This window comes from Bison bison, unplaced genomic scaffold, assembly GCF_000754665.1.
Source record: "Bison bison bison isolate TAMUID 2011002044 unplaced genomic scaffold, Bison_UMD1.0 scf7180017864374, whole genome shotgun sequence".
Lineage (NCBI taxonomy): Eukaryota > Metazoa > Chordata > Mammalia > Artiodactyla > Bovidae > Bison > Bison bison.
Window position 1 is genome coordinate 5,317,380 of NW_011494946.1, and position 25,585 is coordinate 5,342,964.

At 42.0% G+C, this 25,585-nt stretch overlaps 2 protein-coding genes across 4 annotated transcripts in view; one reads left to right on the top strand and one right to left on the bottom strand.

Moving 5' to 3' along the window:
• The window catches only part of SH3BP5 (SH3-domain binding protein 5 (BTK-associated)), an 84,754-nt gene extending 82,766 nt beyond the window's left edge, over positions 1 to 1,988 (top strand). The window contains exons 7-8 of the mRNA XM_010856739.1: positions 67 to 327; positions 717 to 1,988. Of these exons, the coding sequence (XP_010855041.1) occupies positions 67 to 327; positions 717 to 916 (461 nt within the window). The 3' untranslated portion in view covers positions 917 to 1,988. The remainder of the gene's footprint in view (positions 1 to 66; positions 328 to 716) is intronic.
• CAPN7 (calpain 7) overlaps positions 1,294 to 25,585 on the bottom strand; it is a 53,496-nt gene continuing 29,204 nt past the window's right edge. For 2 of the 3 annotated variants that reach the window (XM_010856737.1, XM_010856736.1), the window contains 10 exons: positions 25,283 to 25,403; positions 13,602 to 13,746; positions 13,387 to 13,486; positions 12,633 to 12,768; positions 11,963 to 12,038; positions 8,751 to 8,896; positions 7,874 to 7,936; positions 7,204 to 7,334; positions 4,201 to 4,293; positions 1,294 to 4,107 (listed from right to left, as the gene is read on the bottom strand). In XM_010856737.1, coding sequence (XP_010855039.1) covers positions 3,963 to 4,107; positions 4,201 to 4,293; positions 7,204 to 7,334; positions 7,874 to 7,936; positions 8,751 to 8,896; positions 11,963 to 12,038; positions 12,633 to 12,768; positions 13,387 to 13,486; positions 13,602 to 13,746; positions 25,283 to 25,403 — 1,156 coding nt within the window. In that variant the 3' untranslated portion in view covers positions 1,294 to 3,962. The remainder of the gene's footprint in view (positions 4,108 to 4,200; positions 4,294 to 7,203; positions 7,335 to 7,873; positions 7,937 to 8,750; positions 8,897 to 11,962; positions 12,039 to 12,632; positions 12,769 to 13,386; positions 13,487 to 13,601; positions 13,747 to 25,282; positions 25,404 to 25,585) is intronic. The other variant, XM_010856738.1, reaches the window with a different exon arrangement.

Below are 25,585 nucleotides of genomic sequence, written 5' to 3' on the forward strand. Positions count from 1 at the left end.
GGTGTGTCAGGGACCAGGTGGCCCTCGGTCAGACCTGAGTGACAGCTCCTCTCTCTCCCCTCCCAGTGGCCTCCGAGGCCTTCGAAGATGACAACTGCAGCGCCTTTGTGTCTGAGGATGACTCAGAAACCCAGTCCCTGTCCAGCTTCAGCTCAGGGCCCACAAGCCCATCGGAGATGCCCGAGCAGTTCCCCGCGGCCGTGCGGCCTGCCAGCCTGGACCTGCCCAGCCCTGTGTCCCTGTCGGAGTTCGGGGTGCTGTTCCCAGGGTTGGGCCCCCGCAGCGAGTGCAGCGGGGCCTCGTCCCCCGAGTGCGAGGTGGAACGAGGTGAGCGCAGCCCCCTGCCCCTGGGCTGCCCCTGGGCTGGGGGGAGGCGGGGACCCCAGGCTGGATGCTGCAATCAGGGCCTCTCTGAACGCATTGCGGTGTGGCTCCCAACGTGATTCGGTCTCTCTCATCACAACAGTCCTCTGGACAGGCACCCCCGCTGGAGAGGCTTCTGTTTCCTGGCTGTTAGCATAGGACGGGTCTCATCTCCGAGGGTCAGGGGCGTCTACAGCTTCTCAGGGAGGGAAAGCAGGAGGCACTGCTGTGGCAGAGGCACTTCTGTGCCCCTGGGCATCTGGAGGTGCAGCTGGCTGGCTGGCTGGCTGTGGGGGGCCCGGGTGACCCCTGGGACTGCCAGGACTCACTGCTGGGTCTTTCTGTTTCCACAGGGGACAGAGCAGAGGGAGCAGAGAATAAGAGGGGTGACAAGGCGGGCAGCCACCGGAGGCTGGGCAGCAGCAGCGGCGACGGCGGCAGGAGCCCCCCGAAGCCCGCGGGCCAGGCCCTGGAGGACGGGGTGCGGCGGCTGTCCCTGCGGGGCCCTGGGCGTGCGGGCCTCACAGACACACACGTGGTGCAGATCGGCTGACGCCCCCTGGCCCCGGCGCGGGCCAGTGTTTATACATGAACCGGACGGAGGACATTGTGCCAATAATCACAAAATATATGCCAAATCCCAGCCCTTTCCTCTAAATCACACGAGTGACGCTTCAGTGGGCTCAGGGCTGGAGGTCTGTCTGTGGGGTGAGTGCTCCTGGGCTGCTGTGTTTTCCGGTGCAGAGTCAGTTGTTGCGGGCGGGCTGTGACCGCGTCCACGGCCTTTGTTGGAACGGTCCCTGTCACAGTGTCGTGCAAGCAGTAACCTGTTCCCAGAAAAGACCCTGAGCCAGCCGAGGGCCCGGGGAGCTGAGTCCCCAGCAGACTCAAGGGCCCACTTGTTTGGGAAAATGGCCTTGTTCTCTCCTTCAGATCCCGGGGGTGGGGTGGGGGTGGTATCTAAAGGAAAACAAGTGCACGCAAATGAAACTCAAATATTCGCAACAATGCTTTCTGATCCAGTGACGTCTTTAAAAAAAAAAAAATCCAAGAACAGAATTCATTTTCATCATCTCTGGTTTTTAGACAGAGGATTTAAAAAAAAAGTGTGTTTCCTGGGACGCCCGTTAAAATCCTTTTCTTTGTCGAAGGCTGCCATGAGCTGCACTTTTTGGGTGGGAAGGGTGAATGCCGCGTGGGGATAGGGGGGACACGGGCAGGGGCCTGTCGTGGATGAGGGCCTGTGGCTGCGGGGGGAGGAGTCCTGTAGCGCAAACCTCACCCCACCAGCCAGGGGGACTTATTCTAAGACCCGTGCATGAGGAATGGTGGCCAGTGTTGTTCTAGATCGACAAGGTGTTGCTTTCTCTGTAGGCTGTAACTTTTAAAAATAAACAGTTATTTAAGGGTTATGCTGCACTAGTATTTCTTAAGAGGGAATTGTTCCTTACAGCTAGGAAAGGGAGTGGGCACACGGTGGCAGAGGCTGTTGATAGAAGCGATGGTGTCTGTTATGCTAATAGTATTAAGTGTTGTAGGACCGCTTTTCTTGTTTTCATGGCCCGTATTTAGAGCATTGTATTTTAATTGTCCTTTTTTTGTTAAGAAAACAGCATTTCTAAAAGGAAAAAAAAAACCCCATTCAAGTCTGTCAGCTTATATATATGTGTCATTTGTAAATCTCTTCACACTGTCTTGTTTTCTCTTTTTAATGACTGATACAGTATCCTGATTACAAGGTTATTTTGTACTTGTCTTAATACCTTGAGTGTAATAAAAATGGCTTAAGAAAATGTCTTTTTGTGACTTCAGATAAGGAATCCTGATACTGCCCAAATCTTCTGTTCGAGGCGGTCCTCTTGCCATGAGCAGGAGCATGCATGCACTGGTCACCTGTTCTTATTTTCAGTTAAGGTCCTGGGTCCTAACAGTGCACACCCTGATTAGCAGGTGTGAATTGGAATTCCACTTCTGCTGCTACTGAAGCCGAGCAGTATGGAGACATGGTGGCCGCAAAATAAATACAGGTGCTTAGGCTGGAGGCCTGGGCGTCTCTCGGTCTCAGCCGCAGGGGCTGGTGAGTGATGCGGGCAGCCCTGGGCACTAGGCTTTGAAAAGCTCCCCAGCTGATTCTATTCTCTTTCTATACCGGTCCAACCAACGTTTGTCATCGTGGGCTCTGTTCAGAGCTCTCTACAGAATTCAGCATTACAATACAGTATTGTTTAAATAGGTCTCCTTCATTGGGTTTTTGAAGGCAGGGATTAGGTCTCAGTTTGCATCTATGATAAGATCTTTAACACACAAGGCTCAAATCATGCCTATAATAAATATGCCTGTTATGCTTTAGGTTTTTCTTTAAAGTCACAGAAAATTAATCCACCTAAAATACGTTAAAAGTGAAAGCACTGAAGTATTTACCAAAATGAAATCTCAGTAATACAACAATTTGCCACTAGCCTGAATGAAAAACACACTTTTTTTTTTTGGTAAAAATGTGAATTTTCATGCAAGTCATGGAACATAGATGGAACATACCACATGAAGTTCTTTAATAATTTCTCTAGGTTAAACTATGCAGTTGCCATAAGTATAAACATTTTATTTCGATTAAAGGTAATAGAAATACAAAAGTTTTAATAGAGATGAAAAATTCCACTATTTTTAGATCTTTAAAATCTTGACTGAGCATCATTCTACTCTAATGGGTTTTTATGTAAACAACGGGGAATTTACACATAACAGTATCTTGCGACCCAATCACCATGTATTAAATTCTTAATCATGTTTTTTTAGAGTGCTCTTACCATAAGAACACTGAACTATATGGAGCAATTTACAGAAAGGCTATACAAACTGAATTGTAACGTCTTCAGTGTCTCAGACTACTGCTTTCCTCAACCTGATCAAACGGCACTGATGACTATACCTCAGTCCTCTTCAATGAGTCAATGGGAGACAGGTGTCCAGCCTCAGCAACCTTCACTCTTAAGCATGAGCATCTCCACACTATAAAGTTAACTGTGTTTCTTAAATGCTTTATCCTTTCATGACCTCTGGGCAACAGTAAACACTTAAAGTCATAAATAACACAGAACTAAAATCTCATGGTAACACAATTCATTTGGTCATTTGTTGCCCAGGACACACAGGAGATTTAACAACACAAGCAGGTTTACCTTACAACATGTGCTGCCAAAAGACACACACAGCATAACTACTCCAGAGCAGCATCCCAGCCCGCTGTTCTGCTCCATGAGTCTGCATCCCTCATGTGGTCTCAGGCAAGGGCGTCCATCTCAGTGCTTGACTGCGTCTAACCTTAATCATCTACATGCTTTTATATAGCATGGCCCCTAAGTGCAACCCCACTCCGCATACACACAAAACCAGGTAAACAGTACTTCTGAGTGACAGAGGGTAATTCTGACGACACACAGTTCTCAGCACACACCCTGACTTCAGCACCAGACTCCACAGGAACGTTTGGAGAGATTCCGTTCTGTTCTGACTGTTGCGTTAGTGTCCTCGAGATCCGTGTCCTCAGTTGAAGAGCTGATGTTGGTGAGTGTAAGATCCAGCGATCGCTGAGGTTTCTGTCACTGCAGTTGTGTTGTCTTGATGGGGATAATACTATTAAAGTCCAAGAAAAAGGGTCCTTCTTGTTTAGGCAAGAAAGTACTGGGAATGATATTGTAGATCCCAGCAGGTATATTTTCTAGTTCCAGGTAGCAAAACCCACACCTACGTTCAGGGAAAATGAGAACAAGGTTTTTAAGTGATGATGCCCCAGAAAGCAGAGTGTGAATTAGACAGCAATCAAAAGACCAGCGTTACCTGTAGTCACCACTAGATTTCCTCTGGAACCCATGGGGACCAGGGTCTCCCACCACAGAAACTGTTACAACTTCAAATCCAACACTGTACTGCCTAGCAGTAAAAAAAGAGAGTAAATCACTGCTGTTACTAAGTTGTCTCACACATACACCCAAGATAACTATACCTAAAGTGCTGCTGCTGCTGCTGCTAAGTCGCTTCAGTCATGTCCGCCGACTCTGTGTGACCCCATGGACTGCAGCCCACCAGGCTCCCCCGTCCCTGGGATTCTCCAGGCAAGAACACTGGAGTGGGTTGCCATTTCCTTCTCCAACGCATGAAAGTGAAAAGTCAAAGTGAAGTCGCTCAGTCGTGTCTGACCCTCAGTGACCCGGTGGACTGCAGCCTTCCAGGCTCCTCCGTCCATGGGATTTTCCAGGCAAGAGTACTGGAGTGGGGTGCAATTGCCTTCTCCGACCTAAAGTGCAGATAGACTGTTAAGTACATGTTTCTAAAGCTTCAGTAGGAGGAAACAGCACTCTGAGGCACACGCATACTATTTTTACTCTTAATTACAGAAAACATCATTTATCTTTTTAAGTTGAAGCCATAAAGATGGACATTTTACGAAATTTACTTTAGAAGAGACTGTATTTTTATCACAGGCTCTCAGAGAATAATGTTAAAATAGTGTATTAGGCAAAAAAAAAAGGAAAAGGAGAGAACCCTGAAATAAAATCTAAATTTACAGAAGAATTAGCCTATGGTAGACGTGACGTTCCAAATCAGTAGGGAAAGGATTATTTACGCAGGTGGTGATGACAAAAACTTAGAATAAAAATTGTTACACTGTATTTCACACCAAATATAAAACACAATCCATATGTATTTAAAAAAAGAAAACAACTAGAAGAAAATACAGTGAAACTTTGATATTAGGGCAAGACTTCCTGGCCACAAAATAAACCAAAAGAAACAGATTTGATTATAATGAAAAAAATTTTTTTGTTATGTGAGAAAAAAAATCTGGGAAAAATGCCTGCAAATATGTGAAGGAGTTAATATTCTACATACATACCCTTATTCATGCTTACAATTAAAAAAAACATGACAAGTGCAACAGAAAAATGGGCAAAAGATATGAATTAAATATATGAAGAAAAATACACAGTCAATAAACATTTTTCCATATTCAAGCTTCGAAATGAAATACAAAAGGGCAATTATGTACCTTGTTTTGCCTATCACACTGGTGACATTTTTGAAAACGACTGCAGAAAAATAGCTTAGTCCTACCCTTATGGCAGAAAGTGAAGAGGAACTAAAGAGCCTCTTGATGAAAGTGAAAGTAGAGAGTGAAAAAGTTGGCTTAAAGCCAACATTCAGAAAACGAAGATCATGGCATCTGGTCCCATCACTTCATGGGAAATAGATGGGGAAACAGTGTCAGAGTTTATTTTTTTGGGCTCCAAAATCACTGCAGATGGTGACTGCAGCCAGGAAATTAAAAGACGCTTACTCCTTGGAAGGAAAGTTATGACCAACCTAGATAGCATATTCAAAAGCAGAGACATTACTTTGCCAACAGAAGTCTGTCTAGTCAAGGCTATGGTTTTTCCTGCGGTCATGTATGGATGTGAGAGTTGGACTGTGAAGAAGGCTGAGCACCGAAGAATTGATGCTTTTGAACTGTGGTGTTGGAGAAGACTCTTGAGAGTCCCTTGGACTGCAAGGAGATCCAACCAGTCCATTCTGAAGGAGATCAGCCCTGGGATTTCTTTGGAGGGAATGATGCTGAAGATGAAACTCCAGTACTTTGGCCACCTCATGTGAAGAGTTGACTCACTGGAAAAGACTCTGATGCTGGGAGGGATTGGGGGCAAGAGGAGAACGGGACGACAGAGGATGAGATGGCTGGATGGCATCACTGACTCGATGGACCTGAGTCTCAGTGAACTCCGGGAGTTGGTGATGGACAGGGAGGCCTGGTGTGCTGTGATTCATGGGGTCGCAAAGAGTCGGACACGACTGAGCGACTGATCTGATCTGATCTATAGGATTATTAGTTTCTTTTAAAACAGTTTGTAATTTACAGGCAGGCAAAATTAAGCCTAGTTTTATTTAGAAGCTGGTACTATTTTTATTTGTATTCTCTTTTTTAAACCTTTTAAAACTGTGAAATATAACACAATACACAAGAAATGTAAGACAGTGCACATGAAACATATGTGCTTCACAAAAGTGAACAGAAGCCCAGTTACTCCCCCCGGCAATCGACAAAACCCTCAGCGCCGTGAGGAGAGCCCCTGTGTGGCCCTTTGATCACAGCTTCTGTCTACTGGTCCCTCTCCTGCCCTACCTACAGTGTGACTACCTAAGTGTGCACCCTTCAATGACAGTTCAGCTTCACCTGTTCTTGCCTTCACGCAAGTGGAAGCACAGTATATACTGTGCTGTGTGGCTTCTGTCGCTCAGCTCAGCCTCGGTCCTGAGACCCACCCAGCGTGTTGTGGGGAGCTGTTCTTTATCTTCACTGTTATGTAGCACTCTACTGCATGACAATTTTATAGTCTTTTAAAAGCCACTGAGGAACACCGGCTGTTCTAAATTTTGCTCTTACAGTCTATTGGCTGTTTGGATTGTTTCTTTTATGACATGCCTGTTAAAAAGTTTTAATTTTTGTTATTTTTTAAAACCTACAGACTTTTTTCCTACTAACATAGGATATTTACAAATCTTTTCATGTGCTTGTTGTCTTGAGACGTCTTTCCTTACCCTGAGGCTACTACCTCCTGTTATCAGTAAGCTATCTGGAACTGAATTTCAGATTGGATGTGAGTCAGAGGCCTGCTCACCTTTCTTGTACATAGATATTAATTATTCCAGCACCTCTTCCTCACTTTTATGCAATACTGTCTTTAATCACAGACGAAGTGTCCGTACGAATATGTTTCAAAACCCTATTCTGTTCCACTAAGATCATTTTTAACACGGTATCATTAAGAAAGTTAACTTATCACAAACCTTGGTCCTCTTAGCTCGATCAGTAGCGGCCCAGTCTTTTCTATATGAAATTGGTAAATGGGGTTATTTTTGTGAGTCTCTTGGAAATTTCCACATCCTCCGGCACTCTGACCACTCCACTTTCCATTAATCTAATAAAACAAAGCCTTTGTATTACCAAAACTTCACATTCTAGAATTCTGCTTTAAAGACAATAAAATTCCTCTGCGCCTTTGAAAACAAAAAAAGGCAGCTCTCCACTGTGGCTGCATCATCTATCTCTTCAGTGTAATTCTCCAAGTCAGCCCGGCCACTTTGCAGTCTCAGCCCTGTCTCTACCCCCCGTCTTTGAGTCCTCCTTGCCAAGAATTCTCCCTCAAATCCTCTTGCCCACGTCCAGCCCACCCTGTAGAATCAATCTCAAATTCTGTGTAAAAGGTTCATGCACACCGCCTTCCCTGCTGACCAAGGTCTGCATGCATCTTCTTTCTCTGAATTCAACTTTTTCCCCAGAATCACTCAGTGCCCACTGAGGTTTGTGTGTTCCAACCTGGACTGGAGACTATACTTAATCCTCGAATGTTTTTACTTTGTAAGAAACTTAAATGTGAAAGAAAAAAAAAGGGACTTCTAAAAGGGACTTCTAAAAGGGACTTTGAGACTGTGACCCAAAGAAAAAAATCTCTTTTACCTGTTTTGATACAGTGTATGGAGAAGGAATCTTTGAAAAAGTAAAGCTGCATGCTGAGTATACCTAGAGTGAAAAAAAAAAAAATATCATAGTGATACAATGTATACTTACAAAAACACACTTTAGAATGTTCCGGAAGACTAAGAAATCAGCTGGGGTAGTTGACAGCCCCGATTCTGTGGGCCTCCTGTACCAAGGCAGGACTAAAGGGCTGCAGGTGGGCGGCCAGGGTGCTTATCCTGGCTCCGCTGCCACCAACTGCGGCCTGGGACACACCACGACCCCCGAGGCCTTGGCTTCTGCATCTTAAGAAAGCAGCTCCCCAGTGTCCCTTTCATCACTAAAAATCTATTCCTCTGAGCTTCTTTACTAAGTTAAGGCAAACAAATCTATGAAGAACACAATTACAATGACCTTCCCAGTTACATGAGAGCAATATGTTTATAGGCAGTCAGTTTCCTTTCAGTAAGTTCCAGGTTTTCTTAAGTCAATAAAAGTATTATGAAGACTAAAGGAGTTTTTATTGCTCTGTGAGTTTACTGGTCCAATACACCACATTTGCCTCGGGACTAAACCACTACTCTAAAGCCTAAAATATTCATTCAAAATGTTATTCAAAATAAAAACATTTCGTTACTGTTCAAAAACATTATTTTCTGCATGAATCATCATCATAATTTAACACAACTGTTATACAGATAAATACACACTCAGCAGTATATAGAGATCAATCTTTTTTTTTTTTTTTTTTTAAACTCCACAATATTGTACTAGCTTTGCCGAACATCGCTTTATAAATAAACCTTTTTGTAGATAACCTCACAAGCAGAGACGTTATGCACTTTCTATCGTCATTCTGTCGTGTTGGTTTACTTACCCGGACTGTGTAATGAATTGTGTTCTGTTTTTCATACTGGGAAACCACTAGCGTAAAGGTGTGGGTCCCCGGAGTGGTTAGCTTTATCTTAGTCAAATAGTGAGGGCTGTTAATTCGAATCCCATCAATGTATGGAGGTGGGTCAGCTGCAAATAAACAAGTAGGTTTACAGAAGATGGGACTTTATTCTCTGTACTTTTTAAGTTTTATGGTTGATGGTAGGAAAAATAATTAAATGGATGGACATTCCCTTAATTCTGTCTTTAAAATACAATGGTATTAAAGAATTACAATTTCAATTTAAAACTTTAATCTACTTAAAACTTGAAAATTAAATAATTTCTAATACACAGAAAGCAATCTTTTTGGAATACATTCAACGAGGTATATGATAATCCCTATTTGCCCTGTGACTTATTTTTCTCTCCTGGCAGAGGATTTTAAAATCAACATTAACTTCTTTTTTCCTTTTGAGGAAATTTTTTAAAAAGATACAAAGAAATATATAAACACATTATCTATATTCTCTAGCACTCAGGATTCAATTATCTTTTTTTTGTCATATTAGCTTCTTTGTAAAACAAAGTTCCTTTAACCACCACCATTAAGTCTTATTCCATTCCACTCTGATGGATTTGATGGGCATCTCTGCCGACTTTTACACACACAGACACACACACACACACACACACGTGACCATGCATCTAAAAAAAGCAGCAGCCTGTGTCTTGCTCTGCACCTCATTTCTCACTCAGGTTTCTGAGATCCATGTTGGTCTACACAGGTTTACTCCTTTCAAATCTGCATGTGCAACAGCACATGCCATCACGTGACGTGGACACCCTGTGTGTGTGCTTCCCCATCTAGTGTTCACACGATGTGCAGATCTGGTTTATTTCCAGTATTTTGCTGCCTGAGATATTCTGTGACAGGCTCATGAATCAAGGCTGATACAATAAAGTCATTTCATGCATATCGATTAAGTCATTTAAGATCAATGCTATATTGCTGATATTATTTAGAAACACCGAATACTGATAATGTAACCTGTGGAAGAGATTTTAGCACCTCAAATGTAGTAAGTCTCCTGTGCTTAGAGGTGGTGTGACCTAGCGTGGGGGAGGACTGGCGCGCCTGTGACCTGCAGCAGTCTGACCTATGTCTCAGTTTACTCTTCTGTTGGATGGGGAACAGTCCAGTTTACTTCCGAGTGTCGTGATCAAAATAAAACTAAACCAGAAAGCGCCCTGGAGTGGCAAAGTCGCTCTGTGTAAGAGAGGAAGGAAATTGTTTTTTAAAAAATCCAAGCACAAAGAGTAACAAGTTCTTTGAAATTCAAAAGCCGTGTAACACGTTAATGTTAGGATCATAACTCACAACCTTTGTGTCTGGATGTATAATGATCAACACGGAAAATCTGGCTTGTTTAACTTGATGTTTATCACTGGACCGACTGTGTGCCGTGCCCATCCCAGAGAACCTCAGGAAAGCCTCGGTGCAGCGGGGGAAGAAGGCCACCTTTTCCTAAGATCAAGCAAAACGAAACTCGACAAAACCACTTCTGACCCCAGCTTAGCCATCCGTGCCTGGTCCTCCGCACAGCCTTCTTCAGAGAGCCTCACCTCAGGCACACCCAATCCTTTCCCCTGGGATCCCAGCCCACCTGTGTCCACTCTGTCCCTGTCAAGGTCAAAGATGCTGCCGGGGCGCTAAGTCCACTTGTCTCTAATCTAATCTCAACAGGTTACAGCAATGGGAGAGCTAACAGGGATCTCAAATTTAACAAGACCCAAAGTTAACTTCTGCTTCACTCCACAGCAGATCTGCCCCCTGCCCGGCTCCCGCATCGCAGTCAACGTTACACCTTTCTGCTTCTCAAGCCAAAAATACAGGTGTTGTCCTGGACTCCTGCCATCCCCGACTAACTCAGCAAGTCCTGACAATCCTAACCAAACCCAAACCTATCCCCTCCTCATCTCCACTTTACCACCACAAGTTCAAACCACCGCCGCTCCTCACAGAAATAAAAGCACCTAATTGGGTTCTCTGCTTCCAATTTTTGTCCCCTCCAATATATTCTACAAAGAATTTTCTTAAAAACAACACACACACACACATCAGATAATGTCATTTTCCTGAAACCCTCCAAAGATTTCCATCATGCTTGGAGCAAAATTCCGACCCTTTCCTGGGCTGGGCTGATGGAACCTTACGTGATCTAAGCCTGCATCCATCTGACCACTGCTGACACCACACTGCCCAGGCCTCCTGGTCTTCCTCCTCTTCCCAGGAAACATCATGTTTGGCCCATGTTAGGGTCCTTGCACTGGCTGTTCCCTCTGCCTGCAATGCTGTTACCTCTGTGTTTGCATGACTGACTCCTGTTCGTCATTCAGACTTTCTCTTCCTCCTTTTCAACAAGGCCTTCCACGGCCACCCAACCAAAGTGACCAAGCAGTCACGAATACCCTATGTTATTTCTTTCTACACAGGTGTCAATATATTAAGTTTTTTTTCTCTTTTTGTCTCCCAGACTAGAATATAAACCAATAGTCCCTACCACGCAGTAAATGATAAAAAATTTTCTTTTGATGTGAAAGCAAAATGGTCTCAACACAGTAAGTCAGTGCCTTAGGGCAAGATTCACTGTGTCTGGCAGGAAGGTCATCACAGAGGAAATGGCATAAACTGGATCTTAACCACATTCATTACAAAGAAGAGAGGAAAAGGAATATGCGGACAGAGGCCAGGGAGAAGACACTCTTGGCGGAAGAACTGAGACAGAGGAGGGCAACACAGGCGTGATGTGTTCAGGAGAAGCCAGACCTGCGCTGAGGGTGCCTTAAGGAGAAGGCCAGAGTGTAAGAAGCCTCAGACATCTCACTCAAGAGCCTGGACTTTTTATCCATGAGTCCACAGAAAACCACAGATTTTCTGATCAGAGAAAAAGATAGGATTTAAATTTTAGAAATAAAGCTCTGACGGCAATGTGCTAGAGTGCAGAAATTGCAAATTCCTGAGGTCTCTAAATTAAAAAAAATAACACACACAAGTAGCATAAATAGCCACACATCTGTTTGAGGGGTTTCTATTAGTCTTATCAGCATAATCATTAATTTATGTATATTACCTACATAAAATTTGTCATTTTTCAAATTAACCACACAAATAGAATTTTAATGTTTGTTTGAATGTCTGTTTACTAAACATACCTGGGTAATAAACTTTTTTCCCATCAGTCTTGTATACAACCATTGTGATAAATTCTCGATTATTTGCAAAATCATCCTAAAAGCACAAATAATTCAATATGGTTAGGTAAATTGACTCACTATGTTCCTCTGTGTGTGTGTGTGTGTGTGTGTGTGTGTGTGTGTATAGGTGGGGAGGGGAGGAGAAGGAGATTATTTCTAAGCTTAAGAGCATTTCTATTTGGTGTTATAAAGTATGTCAATTAAACTGTAATTTCAGTAGATGAGCATGCTATATGAAGCAATATACTACAAAAAGACTCTAAAAACCATTAAAATTATGGTTACCCTTTACAAAACCAGGCCTAATGCATCAACATTTCCAAAACCCCCTTAGCATATTTTTATGTTAATATTCTTAAGATCTAAAGCATATATAATCAACACTAAAACTCTCACTAGAAAGCACAGACTCCCTCACTCTCTTCATACATGATTTCTGAAAGAGATTTGAAGTGTGTAATTATAAATTATCAATTTCCTTTGAGGAAAACATTTATCTAAGAAAACACTATTTTCAAGCCACCTATATACAGGAAACAGGCTGGTGATGAAGTTGCGTGTCTTGCTCACGTTGGTCTACTTATATTTGAAAGAAAGTCTGTATGGGATGTGAGGAGGGTACCAGTACCTTGTCTGTTATGTGCCTACTAAGCAAAACCCAGACCGCGGCGCCCCCCTGTGGACACTGCACCTCCAGCTTGTACTGGGGGTTGTTGGCCAGGCTGTAGGCGTCCTTCACGGGTCCTTGCTTGGCGTCCCAAGTACTAGGAGACAACATCACAACATCAGTAAGGAGGTCGGAATTACACTTCTCACAGAGCTAAGCTGAAATGCTATTTTTAAAAGTTTTGCTTCAAATACAATTAGGTTTTAAGGTTTTCTTGTTTTCTTTTGGCATAATCAAGAAGCATACAAAGAGAGTGACTATTACATGATAGTTCTCTGCATGCTGTGTGCTCAGTCGCTCAGTCATTCTCTGTGACCCCATGGACTGTAGACCACCAGGCTCCTCTGTCCATGGGGATTCTCCAGGCAAGAATACTGGAGTGGGCTGCCATGCCCTCCTCCAGGGGATCTTCCTGACCCAGAGATCGAACCCAGGTCTCCCACATTGCGGGCAGATTCTTTACCAGCTGAGCCACCAGGGAAGTCCAAGAACACCGGAGTGGGTAGCCAATCCTTTCTCCAGTGGATCTTCCCAACTCAGGAAATGAACCGGGGTCTCCTGCATGGCAGGCAGATTCTTTGCTAGCTCAGCTACTAGGGAAGCCCTCTATGGGCATGGTAAAAAGAAAGAATACTAGTCTTTCCAAATAATTTCATTTTAAATGAAAAAAGGGACACTACTATGAAGCATATTTTGAAATGTGCAAAAAAGTTACCTGTGAATGCATGTTGATTCTTTAAAAAGACCTGGATTCCAACTCAAGTAAATTACATCATAATACTGGCAGAGATCATCCCACGAAATCCAAAATATTCCTAAAAATTAGATGTCTTTGTTAGTCTAAAAAAACCTTAATGACTTGTCAGTTGAGTACATTTTACACTGTTAAAGCATGTTAAGCACATATTATTAAATTAAAAAGTTATTTACCATTGTCTATTTTCTGAGCTGTTCGAGGATCAAAGTTTAAATACTTTTGCAACTCTGGGGTCCAGTTTTTTACATCATTTTCACTATATCTTCCCTTCCAACGTAAATGACTCCAAGGATTTTTCAGTTGGATAAATCGCAGCCCCTATTAAAAAAGCCAGGAGATAACAAAGTTACAAAACAGTTTTACCACATTTTTATTAGTTATATCATTCTCCAAGTGAGGATGCAGTTTGAATACTTATCATTTCTTTTCCCTACAAATAACATCCGAAATTACTATTCTTTAATCAGCACTTGCCTGAGCCCCATATCCGATCATAAGCTGTAAACGGCTACCTATCTCTAGAGCTATGCTATCCATACGTAATCACTACTCACATGTGGTCATATATAATTAAGTTTACAAATCAGCTCCTTAGTCGCAGTAGTCACATTTCAAGAGCTCAAGGACCAAGTGTCCTAGGAGCTAGATTCGTGCACAGCACGGGCACAGAACGTTTCATCCTGGCAGGAAGTGCCTCTGGGCCAGGCTGCCCTAGAGCATGGGTGTCCCCTGTCCTCTCAGGGCCTCCTGTGCTGTGGCCTCGCCAGTTTCCAGTGCCCTGTCCCCATGCCTGGCTCTCCCCTGCCCTGCTCTCAGCCCCGTGGGTGACCCACACTCAGTCCCCGCACAGAATGCCTCTGCTCACACTGCGCCTGCTCCTGCGGGCTCTCTGGTCCCCTCTGACCCGCACTCAGTCCCCGCGCAGAACGCCTCTGCTCACGCTGCGCCTGCTCCTGCGGGCTCTCTGGTCCCCTCTGACTGCTCTGCTTTCAGATGCTCTTTAGCATCTTCCTCCACTGACTGTCAGAGAACACGAACTCTGCAGTCAGAATCAAACAGTACCAAATTTCAGCTCTACTATTTGTCAGCTCTGCGGGCCCTAGTTGGTCACTGCTCTCTCTGAGCTGCTGTGAAGACTAAATGCAGGAACACAGGCAAATCCTCTAGTAACCTCTTATCATTTAAAAAAAATCATTTGTCTATCTTCGGCCGTGCTGCATCTTTGATACTTCACACAGGCCTTCTCTGGCTCTGACAAGGGGGGCTGCTCTCCAGGCGCAGTGCACGGGCCTCTCGCGGTGGGGGCTTCTCTTGGTGCAGAGCATGAGCTCTGGAGCATGGGGGCGTTGCAGTGTGTGGGCTCAGCTGTTGCGGTTTCCAGGCTCCACAGCACAAGTCCAATAGTTGTGGTGCAGGAAGGAGTCAGTTGCCTGTGGCACGCAGAATCTCCCCAGACCAGGGATCAAACCTGTGTCTCCTGCACTGGCAGGCGGATTCTTTACCACTGAGGCCACCAGGGAAGCCCCTTCTCATTTTAATTACTACCTCTCCTTTAAAGTTCACAGGGCTAACAATCTGTATTACGTTAGTTTACAACAAACAATATCCTATCTTACATCATTTCCTACTTCTAATGCAGGAGTCTTGTCTCCCCAATGTGACTATAAAATCCTTGAAATGGTTAACATTATTATCCTGTGTCAGAAGTCTGTACTGAGTTTAAAGAACACCATATACGCTCAATAAATACTGGGTGTGTCTACAGAGTTGATCATATTGACTCAGAAAAACAAAAGAGCATGTAAATCCAAAAGATCTGTCTTATTTCAAGCAGTCAACTTAGAAACTTGTATTCTTTTTCTAATGATGTCACAAACCAAACAATTTGGAAGATATTTTAAAAAACACACACATTTCTTTGCTATTTTAAATGTGGCAAATCATGGCCTGGGGTAGACTTTTGGACATAAATCAGACTGTTTTCTTTAAGGCTACATTCCTGAGAAGCTCATCAACACAATTTCTGTTCTTAGTCTCTTCTATATCATTTGTGCCTCACCCTGCCCCTGCCACACATCAGCCAACAAACGCTAAACTCCTTTCTGATTCATGAAACCTATTTCCACATGAGCAGAACATCTCTTTATTTCAGGACTTCATCAGCCTTTAACATGAGGAGTATAGAGTAGTAAAAAGTATAAACAAGAATTGCTGCTAAGCTTTTCAGAGGAAGGTCCCAGGTATCACTGACATTCAAGGGCACGAAGGTAGGCTGCAAATTTTGTTTGGATAGAAAACCAGCAATTCAGAGGAACCTGAATGGGGGTATACATGCTAGAGAACTAAGAAAGTTATCAGGTTTATGATGAAACATTCCATGTCCAGGTACTTCGTAGTGGCAGCAAAGGAAAAGCCTCAGGGATCCCTTGGGAAGATCTGTCTGAATTTAAAGACAGCAGCTTAAAATGGAGATGTACCATCAAAACGGACTATGGAATATTACCCCAAGGAGACAAAAAAATTACTCAAACAAGGATAACTGAGACTAAAGTGAAGGTCGTAAAATACACAAGAGGTTTGAGGCAGTCAAACAAAAGGACAACACTTTCACTCAAGTATTAATATGAAAATATCACTAAGTAAAGAAAGTCACAAATGATGTAAGATTGGGAGTAGCTTTAGTCAAAGATGAGGCAAATCTGCATGAAAGAGTTCTAGAGAAAAAAGCCTGAATGGATCAGTAGGGAAATATTTTGAAATAGAAAAGGTATCTCAAAACTGGTAGCACAAATAACATAAAAATGATGAACCAGGAAATTCTTCACATCTGTACCCAAAGATCATAAAGAAACCCCCGTAAATGTTAACACAGATGACGAAGCCTGTGGGAGACATCCACCCTGACTACAGAGAGACCACAGAACCAGAGGCAGAGGGCGACAGGCAGGACGGCCGGGGCCCAGGCGGCAGGAGCAACAAGCTGCAAGGGGCAGGCGTCCTTTCCCTTCTCCACACAGAACTAACAGGCGCCTTTTAATTCTGTGTGGAGGGCACCTGGTTCTGCCTCAAGCTAGCTAACCAATGTTTGCCTCATGGAAATGTTCTTAAGCTATTCATGAAACTATGTGTTTGCTTTGGAAACTGCCTTTCTTCAAGATAGTTCCGCCTGAGACTAACTTTTTTCCTTTTCTCAAACCTTGGGCTGATGATGGCTCAATAAACCAGTATTCCTGTCAATTGATTTATGGCCGGGGGATGACACACCTCTGCCATCCTATCTCAAAAATGCATATTGTGGGAGAGGGGCCTGGTGACACTCCCTCAGCCTTGAGAAGTCTCTCTTGTCTGATTAATGGCTTGCTAAGAGACATAAAACACCTTGCTAAAAGCTAGCAAGGGGGCACTCTTTCTGTCCCCTCTGATGTCTGTCAGAAGCTATCTCTACCTCTATTATACTTTAATAAAACTTTGCTATACAGAAAGCTCCAAGTGGTCATGCTTCATCTCTGAACTCAGATTGAAATCCTCTCCTCCGGAGATCACAAATCCCGGCATGACACGGGGCTCGCAGCAGCAACCTTTCAAAAGGAAACCGGAGCCAATTCCATCGTGTGAGAAGCCTACTCAGGCTGGTTGTGTTTCTGCTCAGTAACTTTCATAGCATTTTGATATGAATGTGAGCATCATCACGGTAAAGAAACCCATCACCAGGCCACACTTCACTCCATCTTCACACGCTCCAAAGTGCCTTAATCGTGGGATACAGCCCGACCCATCAGCACACCAGCACCAGCTCTAGACTCCCCTGGGCTGCTCAGACAGTTGCTCTGGGACGTGACTGTGCCCACCCGTGGCTGGCAGCCTATGCGTGAGGCAGGGCCTGGCATCCAACTGGGCTCATGGTAGTCAGCCCCTCAGAGGGGCCCACGCAACCTGTAGAGGGCACCACTCGGGCACCGAGCTTGGCTGAGTGGAGGGGTATGCCACTGGGCCCACAGAACGTCTCCTCCACAGGGACGTCTCCACTTCTACAAGACCAAGAAACACAAGTGACATAGTTAACACATAAAGACAAAAAGAAAATGAGGCAGAAAGAGGCAAAAGAAGAAAAGGTCCCCAGTGAAGGAACAAAGAAACCCCAGAAGAACTAACCAATCTACCTGATAAAGAATTCAAGGTAATGATCATTAAGATGTTCAATGAATTCAGGAGAAGAATGCATGAACACAGTGAGATGTTTAATAAATAGTTAGAAAATACAAAAAAGAAACAAACAGCTGAGGAATACAATAGTGAAAATAAAAAATACGCACTAGAAGTAATCAATGCTAGATTAGATGATACAGAGGAATGAATCACTGAGATGGAAGACAGAGAAGTGGAAACCACCCTGGTTGGAGAAAGAAAAGCATTTTTAAAAATGAGGATACTTTAAGAGACTTCTGGGACAACATCAAGCATATTGACCTAACAGTCACATCACAGGGGTCTAAGAAGGAGAACAGAGAAAGGGGTAGAGAACTTAAATGAAGAAAAATAGCTAAAAACTTCCCCAGTCTGGGCAAGAAAACAGACATCCAGGTGCAGGAAGCTCAGAAAGTCCCAAACAAGATGATGCCAAAAAGGTCTACACCAAGACACACTGCAGTTAAAATAGGAAACTTACTGGCAAAGAGAGAGTCTTAAAATCAGCAAGAGAAGAGCAAGGAAATTCCCATATGACCATCAGCTGACTCATAGCATAAACCTTGCAGGTCAGAAGGGAAAGGCACAATATATTAAAAGTACTGAAAGGGAAAAAAGCCTACAGCCAAGAATACTCTACCAAGTAAGGTTACCATTTAGATTTGAGGAAAAGGTAAGACAGTTTCACAGATAAACAAAAGCTAAGAGTTCAGCACTACTAAACCCACTTTACATATCTAAGCACGTCGCTGAGTGAAAAAGAAAAGGCCACAACCAGAAATTAGAAAATTACAAAAGGAAAAATCTTATTGGTAAATGTAGGTATACAATAAAGGGGGCTTCCCTGGTGGCTCAGATGGGAAAGAACCTGCCTGCAATGTAGGAGACCAGGGTTCGATCCCTGGGTTGGGAAGATCCCTCAGGAGAAGGAAATGGCAACCCACTTCAGCAACCCTGCCTGGAGAATCCCATGGACATGGGAGCCCAGCGGGCTACAATCCATGGGATCACAAAGAGTCGGGACTCACGCACACACACGCACGCGCGCACACACACACACTACACAGAGTAAAGCCAGTAGATAAATTACTTATAAAGCTAGTAGAAAGGTTAATAAACAAAAGCAGTAAAATCATCTATATCCACAATATGTATGGTTAAGGGATACATATATAACTTAAAAGTATGGTAAGAGATACAGACATCCCAAGAAAGGTCTATCTAGTCAAAGCTGTGGTTTCTCCAGTAGTCATGTATGGATGTGAGAGTTGGACTATAAAGAAAGCTGAGTGCCGAAGAATTGATGCTTTTGAACTGTGGTGTTGGAGAAGACTCTTGAGAGTCCCTTGGACTGCAAGGAGAGCCAACCAGTCCATCCTAAAGGAGATCAGTCCTGGGTGTTCATTGGAAGGACTGATTCCAAAGCTGAAGCTCCAAGACTTTGGCCACCTGATGCAAAGAACTGACTCACTGAAAAAGACCCTGATGCTGGGACACTGAAGCCAGGAGGAGAAGGGGACGACAGAGGTTGAGACAGTTGGATGGCATCACTGACGTGAGTTTGAGCAAGCTCCGGGAGTTGGTGATGGACAGGGAAGTCTGGCGTGCTGCAGTCCATGGGGTCACAAAGAGTCAGACACAACTGAGCGACTAAACTGAACTGAAGGGATACGTAAAACAAAGAGATGTAACATGCGATGCCAGAAACATGAAATGTGGACAGTGTCAGTAAAAATGCATAGTTTTTAGAATGCATCTGAACTTAAAAGGATGTGAACTTAAAACAATCATGTGTAAATATATGCATATGCACACACACATGACATGTATGTATTGCAATACGCACACCTTGGGGCTTCCCAGGGGGCGCTAGCAGTGAAGAATCTGCCGGTCAATTCAGGAGACATAAGAGACGTGGGTTCAATCCCTGGGTCAGGAAGATCCCCTGGAGGAGGAAATGGCACCCCACTATAGTATTCTTGCCAGGAGAATCCCACGGACAGAGGAACCTGGAAGGCTACGGTCCGTGGGGTCACAAAGAGTCAGACACGACTGAGTGTTTGAGCACAGCATACAGCACACAAACCTCATGGTAACCACAAGTCAAAAATCTCTAATAGATACACACAGAAAAGACAAGGAAGGAATCCAAACATAACACTAAAGACAGTCATCAATCACAATGAAAGAAAACAAAAGAAGAAAGGAGCCAAAAAACTACAAAAATAACCCTAAATGATGAACAAATACCTATCAATAATTACTTTAAATGTAAACAGACTAAATCAGAAGACATACAGTGGATAAAGAAAATAAAACAATAAAAATAAAGAAAACAAGACCCATATAAATGCTGCCTACAGAGACTCAGTTCAGATCTAAAGGCACACACAGATTCCAAGTGAGGGTATGGAAACAGGTATTCCATGTAAATGGAAACAAAAAGAAAGCTGGGATAGCAATACTTTGTATCAGACAAAATAGAGTTTAAAACAAAGACTGTAACAAGAGACAATGGATCAATCCAAGAAAAAGATACAATTTTAAATACATATGCATTCAACATAAGAGCACCCAAATACATAAAGCAAATATTAACAGACATAATGGGAAAAATGAACAGTAACACAATATTACTAGGAGGTAGTAACATGCCACTTGTATCAATGGATAAATCACCTAGGCAGAAAAATCATCATTAAGAAAACCACTTATATTGCACATTAGACCCAATGTACTTAACAGATATCTACAGAACATCCCATCCAAAACCAGCAGCATACACATCCTTTTCAAGTGCACATAGAACATTCTCCAAGACAAATCACACACCAGGCCTCAAAACAAGTCTCAATAAATTTAAAAAGACTGAAACCACATCAAACATCTTTTCTGACCACAAGAATCTAAGACTAGAAATCAACCACAAGAAAGAACTGCAAAAACCACAAACACATAAAAGCTAAGCAACCTGCAACTAAACAACTAATAGGTCACTGAAGAAGTCAAAGAGGAAATTTAAAAATACCTTGAGATAGATGAAAATGGAAACACAACAATCACAATCTATGAGATGCAGCAAAAGCAATTCTAAAAGGGAAGTTTACAGTGATACAAGACTTCCTCAGAAATAAAGAAAAATCTCAAACACCTAACTTTATACCTAAAGGCAGTAGGAAAAAAACAAACAAAACCCAAAGTTAGTAGAAGGAAAGAAATCATAAAGATGAGAGCAGAAATAAATGAAATAGAAACTAAAAAAAAAAAGAAAGAAAAGATAAGTGAAAGTAAGACCTGGTTTGTTGAAAATATAAACAAAACTGACAAATTTTAATTGAACTCATCAACAAAGAGAGCCCAAATAAGTCAAATAAGAAATAAGAAAGAAGTTACGACTGACATCACAGAAGTACAAATGATCATAAGAAGTTACTACAAACTATTATACACCCGTAAAATGGACAACCTGGAACAAATGGATAAATTCCTAGAAATGTACAATCTCTCAAGATGGAATCAGGAAGAAACACAAGACACGAACCAATCAATGACCAGTGATGAAGTTGAACCAGTAATTTACAAACTCTCCACAAACAAAGTCCAGGACCAGAGAGTTTTATGCGTGAATTCTACTGAATGTTTAAAGAAGAATTAACATCTATCTTTCTCAAAGTATTCCAAAGAGCTGAAAATGAAGGAATGCTTCCAAACTTATTCTCAAAGACCAGCAGTTTTGATACCCAAACTAAAAATACCACACGGAAAGAAAACCATAGGCAGTGTCACTGATGAGCATCAGATGCAAAAATCCTCAACAAAATATTAGCAAACCCAACTCAACAATATATTAAAAGGTCACACACCATGATCAAGTGGGATTTATCCCATGGATGCAAGGACGATTCAACATTTGCAAATCAAACAAGGGGTAACACCCTATTAACAAATTGAAGAATAAAAATCATATGGTCATTTCTATAGAGGCAGAAGAAGCTTTAACAAAATTCAACATCTGTTTACAATAAAAACTCTCAACAAAGTAGGTACAGAGGGACCTTAACATAAGGCCGTATATGACAAGCCTATAGCTAACTTCATTCTCAACAGTGAAAAACAGAAAACATCCCCTCTAAGATCAGGAACAAGACAAGATGTCCACTCCTGCCACTTTTATTCAGTCCTAGCCACGGCAATTAGACAAGCAAAATCAATAAAGGGAATCCAAATTGTTAAGTAAGACACAGAACTATCACTGTTTGCACAAGACATGATACTATACACAGAAAATCCTGAAGATGCCACCAAAAAACTATCAGAACTACTAAATGAATTTGGTAGCGCTATAGGACACAAGATTAACATACAGTAATCTGTTATGCTTCTATACACTAACAACGATCAGGGAAATTAAGAAAATAGCTTCATTTCCAATTGCCACAAAAATAATAAAACACTGAGGAACAAAACTAACCAAGGAAGTGAAAGACCTACACTCTGAAAGCTGTAAGACACCGAGGCAAGAAATTAAAGATGACACAAACAAACGGAAAGCCATACCATGCTCACGGAGCGAAGAGTTAATGCTGTTAAAGTGCCATACAACCCAAGGCAATCCACAGATGCACTACAGTCCCTGAGGAAATACCAATGACAATTTCCCCAGAACTAGAACAAATAACTAAAACTTGTACAGAAACACAAAAGACCCCAAATAGCCGAAACAACCTTGAGAAAGAAAAACAAAGCTATGAAGTCTCACAATTCTCTGATTTCACACCGAACTACAAAGCTACAGTAATCAAAACAATATGGTACTGGCCCAAAAACAGGCACATGTATCAGTGGAGCGTACAGAGCCCAGAAATAAACCCACACTTATAACTAATTTATGACAAAGGAGCCAGAAGAAACACACAGAGGGAAAAAAAGTTTCTTCAATAAATAGTGTTAGGAAACCTGGACAGTTACATGTTAAAAAAAAGGAACGGGAACCATACCTTACACCATATACAAAAATAATCTCAAAATGGATTTAAAGACTTAAATGTAAGTCTTGAAACCATTAAACTCCTAGAGGAAGACATAAGCAGTATGGTCCTTGGAAGTATTTTTGTATCTGTATCCTCAGGCAAGGGAAACAAAAGCAAAAACAAACAAATAATGTTACATCAAACTACGAAACTTTGCAAGCTGAAGGAAATTATCAACAAAATGAAAAGGCCACCTACTGAATGGGAGAAAATATTTGCAAATAATTTATCTGATGAGGGGATAATATCCAAAACATACAAAGAATTCATACAGCTCAGCAACAGAAAAATAGAACCTAATTAAACAAATGGGCAAAGGACTTGCACATTCATTTTTTCCAAAGATGATATACAGATGGCCAACACATATATGAAAAGATACTCAACATCACTAATCAGGAAAATGTAAATGAAAACCACAATGGGACATCACTTTACACCTGTCAGAACAGCTACAGTAAAAAAGATAACAAATAACAAACGTTGGCAAGGATGTAAAGAAATGCACTTTCGGTGGGAATGTGAACTGGGTGTAGGCATTATGAAAACAGTATGGGGATTTTTTCAAAAAAGTGAAAAATAGAACTACCATATGATCAAGCAATTTCGCTTCTGGGCATTTGTCCATAGAAAACGAAAACACTAATCTGGAAAACATATGCCCACCAACGTTCACTGCAACACTGTATACAAGAGCCAAGATATGGAAGCAACTTAAGTGTCCACTGACGGATGAATGGATAAAAAAAAACAAAACCAAACCGGTATACATATATACAATGAAATGTTAGCCATTAAAAAAGAATGAAATCTTGCTATTTGTCATGGGTCTTGGGGGTATTATGCTACGTGAAACTGTGAGAGAAAGAAAAATACCGTATGATTTCACTTATGCGTGGAATCTAAAAAACAGAACAAATGAGCAAACAGTACAGAAGCAGATCCACAGATACAGAAGAAGACAGGCGGCCGCCTGAGTGGGATGGGGTGGGGGGCTGTGAGCAAAACAGGCGAGGCAGATAAAGAGGCACAAAGTGCAGCTGCAAAACAAACAGGCAACGGGATGACAGATTCAGCGCCGGGAACACAGTCAATAACACTGTGACAGCTTCGTATGGGGACAGACAGTGACTGTGGCGACTGTTCCGTGAGGTACGGAACTATCACACCACCACGCTGTCCCCCACGCAGGGCTGCACAGCCATCACACCGCGATCTAAAGTACAGAAAACACAAGCGACCTTTATCACTACACAATAACTTGACACATCAAACTGATACTGTGTGAATAATGCTGCTGATTCTTAACAAGGCTATTACTTGAGAAGCTTACTTCACCGAAATTTAATAGTTTTTTAATGCTTTGTTTTCAAGTCAAACCACAGGTACCTGTTTTTCTCTTAAATATGCTATTTTTCCAGTTTCTTCTAAACAATCAGAACAAATACTTATTTCTTGAAGTAAATGATGTATCTTTACAGAAATTTTCCTCACATTCAAGCTTCCTTTCAAACTATTTCATTGTCTAAATTTAAATCTCTTGCCAGATACATTCATTAACATCTATCTCAAAGGATATTCTAACAGTAAAATTATTATTAAATAATAGCAACTGTTACTCTCAATGTTTTACTTGGTTTGTGTGGGAAGATACATTCCTAAACAAACACAGATATTTCAGTTTAATTCACATAAATTTTTTTATTTTTTTGCTTTATGCAGTCCATTTTTATGCTGCTTTTAAAGGGAGAGAAAATTCTATACAGAATGGTTAGTGGCACAATAGTGGCTTTAAGACTATAAATTTTTAAATGTTGCAGCACATCCCTACTGCCTTCATAATTCATATGCCTTCATAATTCATATAGTTCCATGTGCCACATAAGAAAATCAATTTAAATACACAGTTAGTACCCTGTTCTTGGTGATTGATCACTACTTCTTTCTGTAAGTTTAAGCAGGAAAACTGGAATATACAGCTAGTTAAACTTTTCAGTAACTAAACAGCTTAGTTTCTATACTGTAAGGGAAAGAGAGCTCTTTCCTTAATGATTTTTATATTTTCTAATCCATTGTACAGACATATTTTTCAGTGAAAAAAACGAACCAATAACACGAGAAAAAATAAAAGTCACTGTGCCAATATCAGAACACAGAGAAAGGGCCTGAAAAAGGCCTCACGGTGCAAGGCCTGCTAGAAAAACACGTGCAAACCCACTGGCATGCTTCTTATTCATAGGTATCCTCTTATTTTTCATCTGGGCACAAGTATTCACTGAAGGCTCTACAGTCTGACACTGTGACTGAGCCCCAAACCCAACAGACAGCCCAGAGCCTCGAGGGACATGTGTTCACCTCAACCCTACTACTTTTATGGAAAAAAAAAAGAGGCACACAACGTCCCTGTTGCATTGTCAATATCTGTACTGCCACTGCCACGGTCTTTACATTTCCCACCTTTTAATTTATCACCTCCAATGGGAGAGGTCAAGTTGTTTAATGTAACAGGTAGAACGGTTTTCAAACTTGGTCTAAATCTTGACTTATCAGTATTTAAAAAGCTCATATGTTATTTGGAATGCTTGCGATGTCTTACTAGCAAACAAGAAAAGCAAGGGAAATGAAACGTGAGGCGGAACCTTGAATTCTCTGATGTCCAGCACAGCGTACGCGTGTGTGGGGACCAGGCCCCACTTCTCGCCTTCAGCCTCGGTCATCACTCCAGTGGATGCAGTAATGAGGACATCTCCTTTGTGAAATCTGGAATGGACCCAACAGATCAACAATCAAAGGTAAACACATCTGTACCTCAGATTACACCATCTTTCCTTTACATCAAAATTTCCACCAAGTGGAAATCTTTTCTTTTTTTTTTTTACTTTTTTTTTTTTAATTTTAATTAATTTTATTTTATTTTCAAACTCCACATAATTGTATTAGCT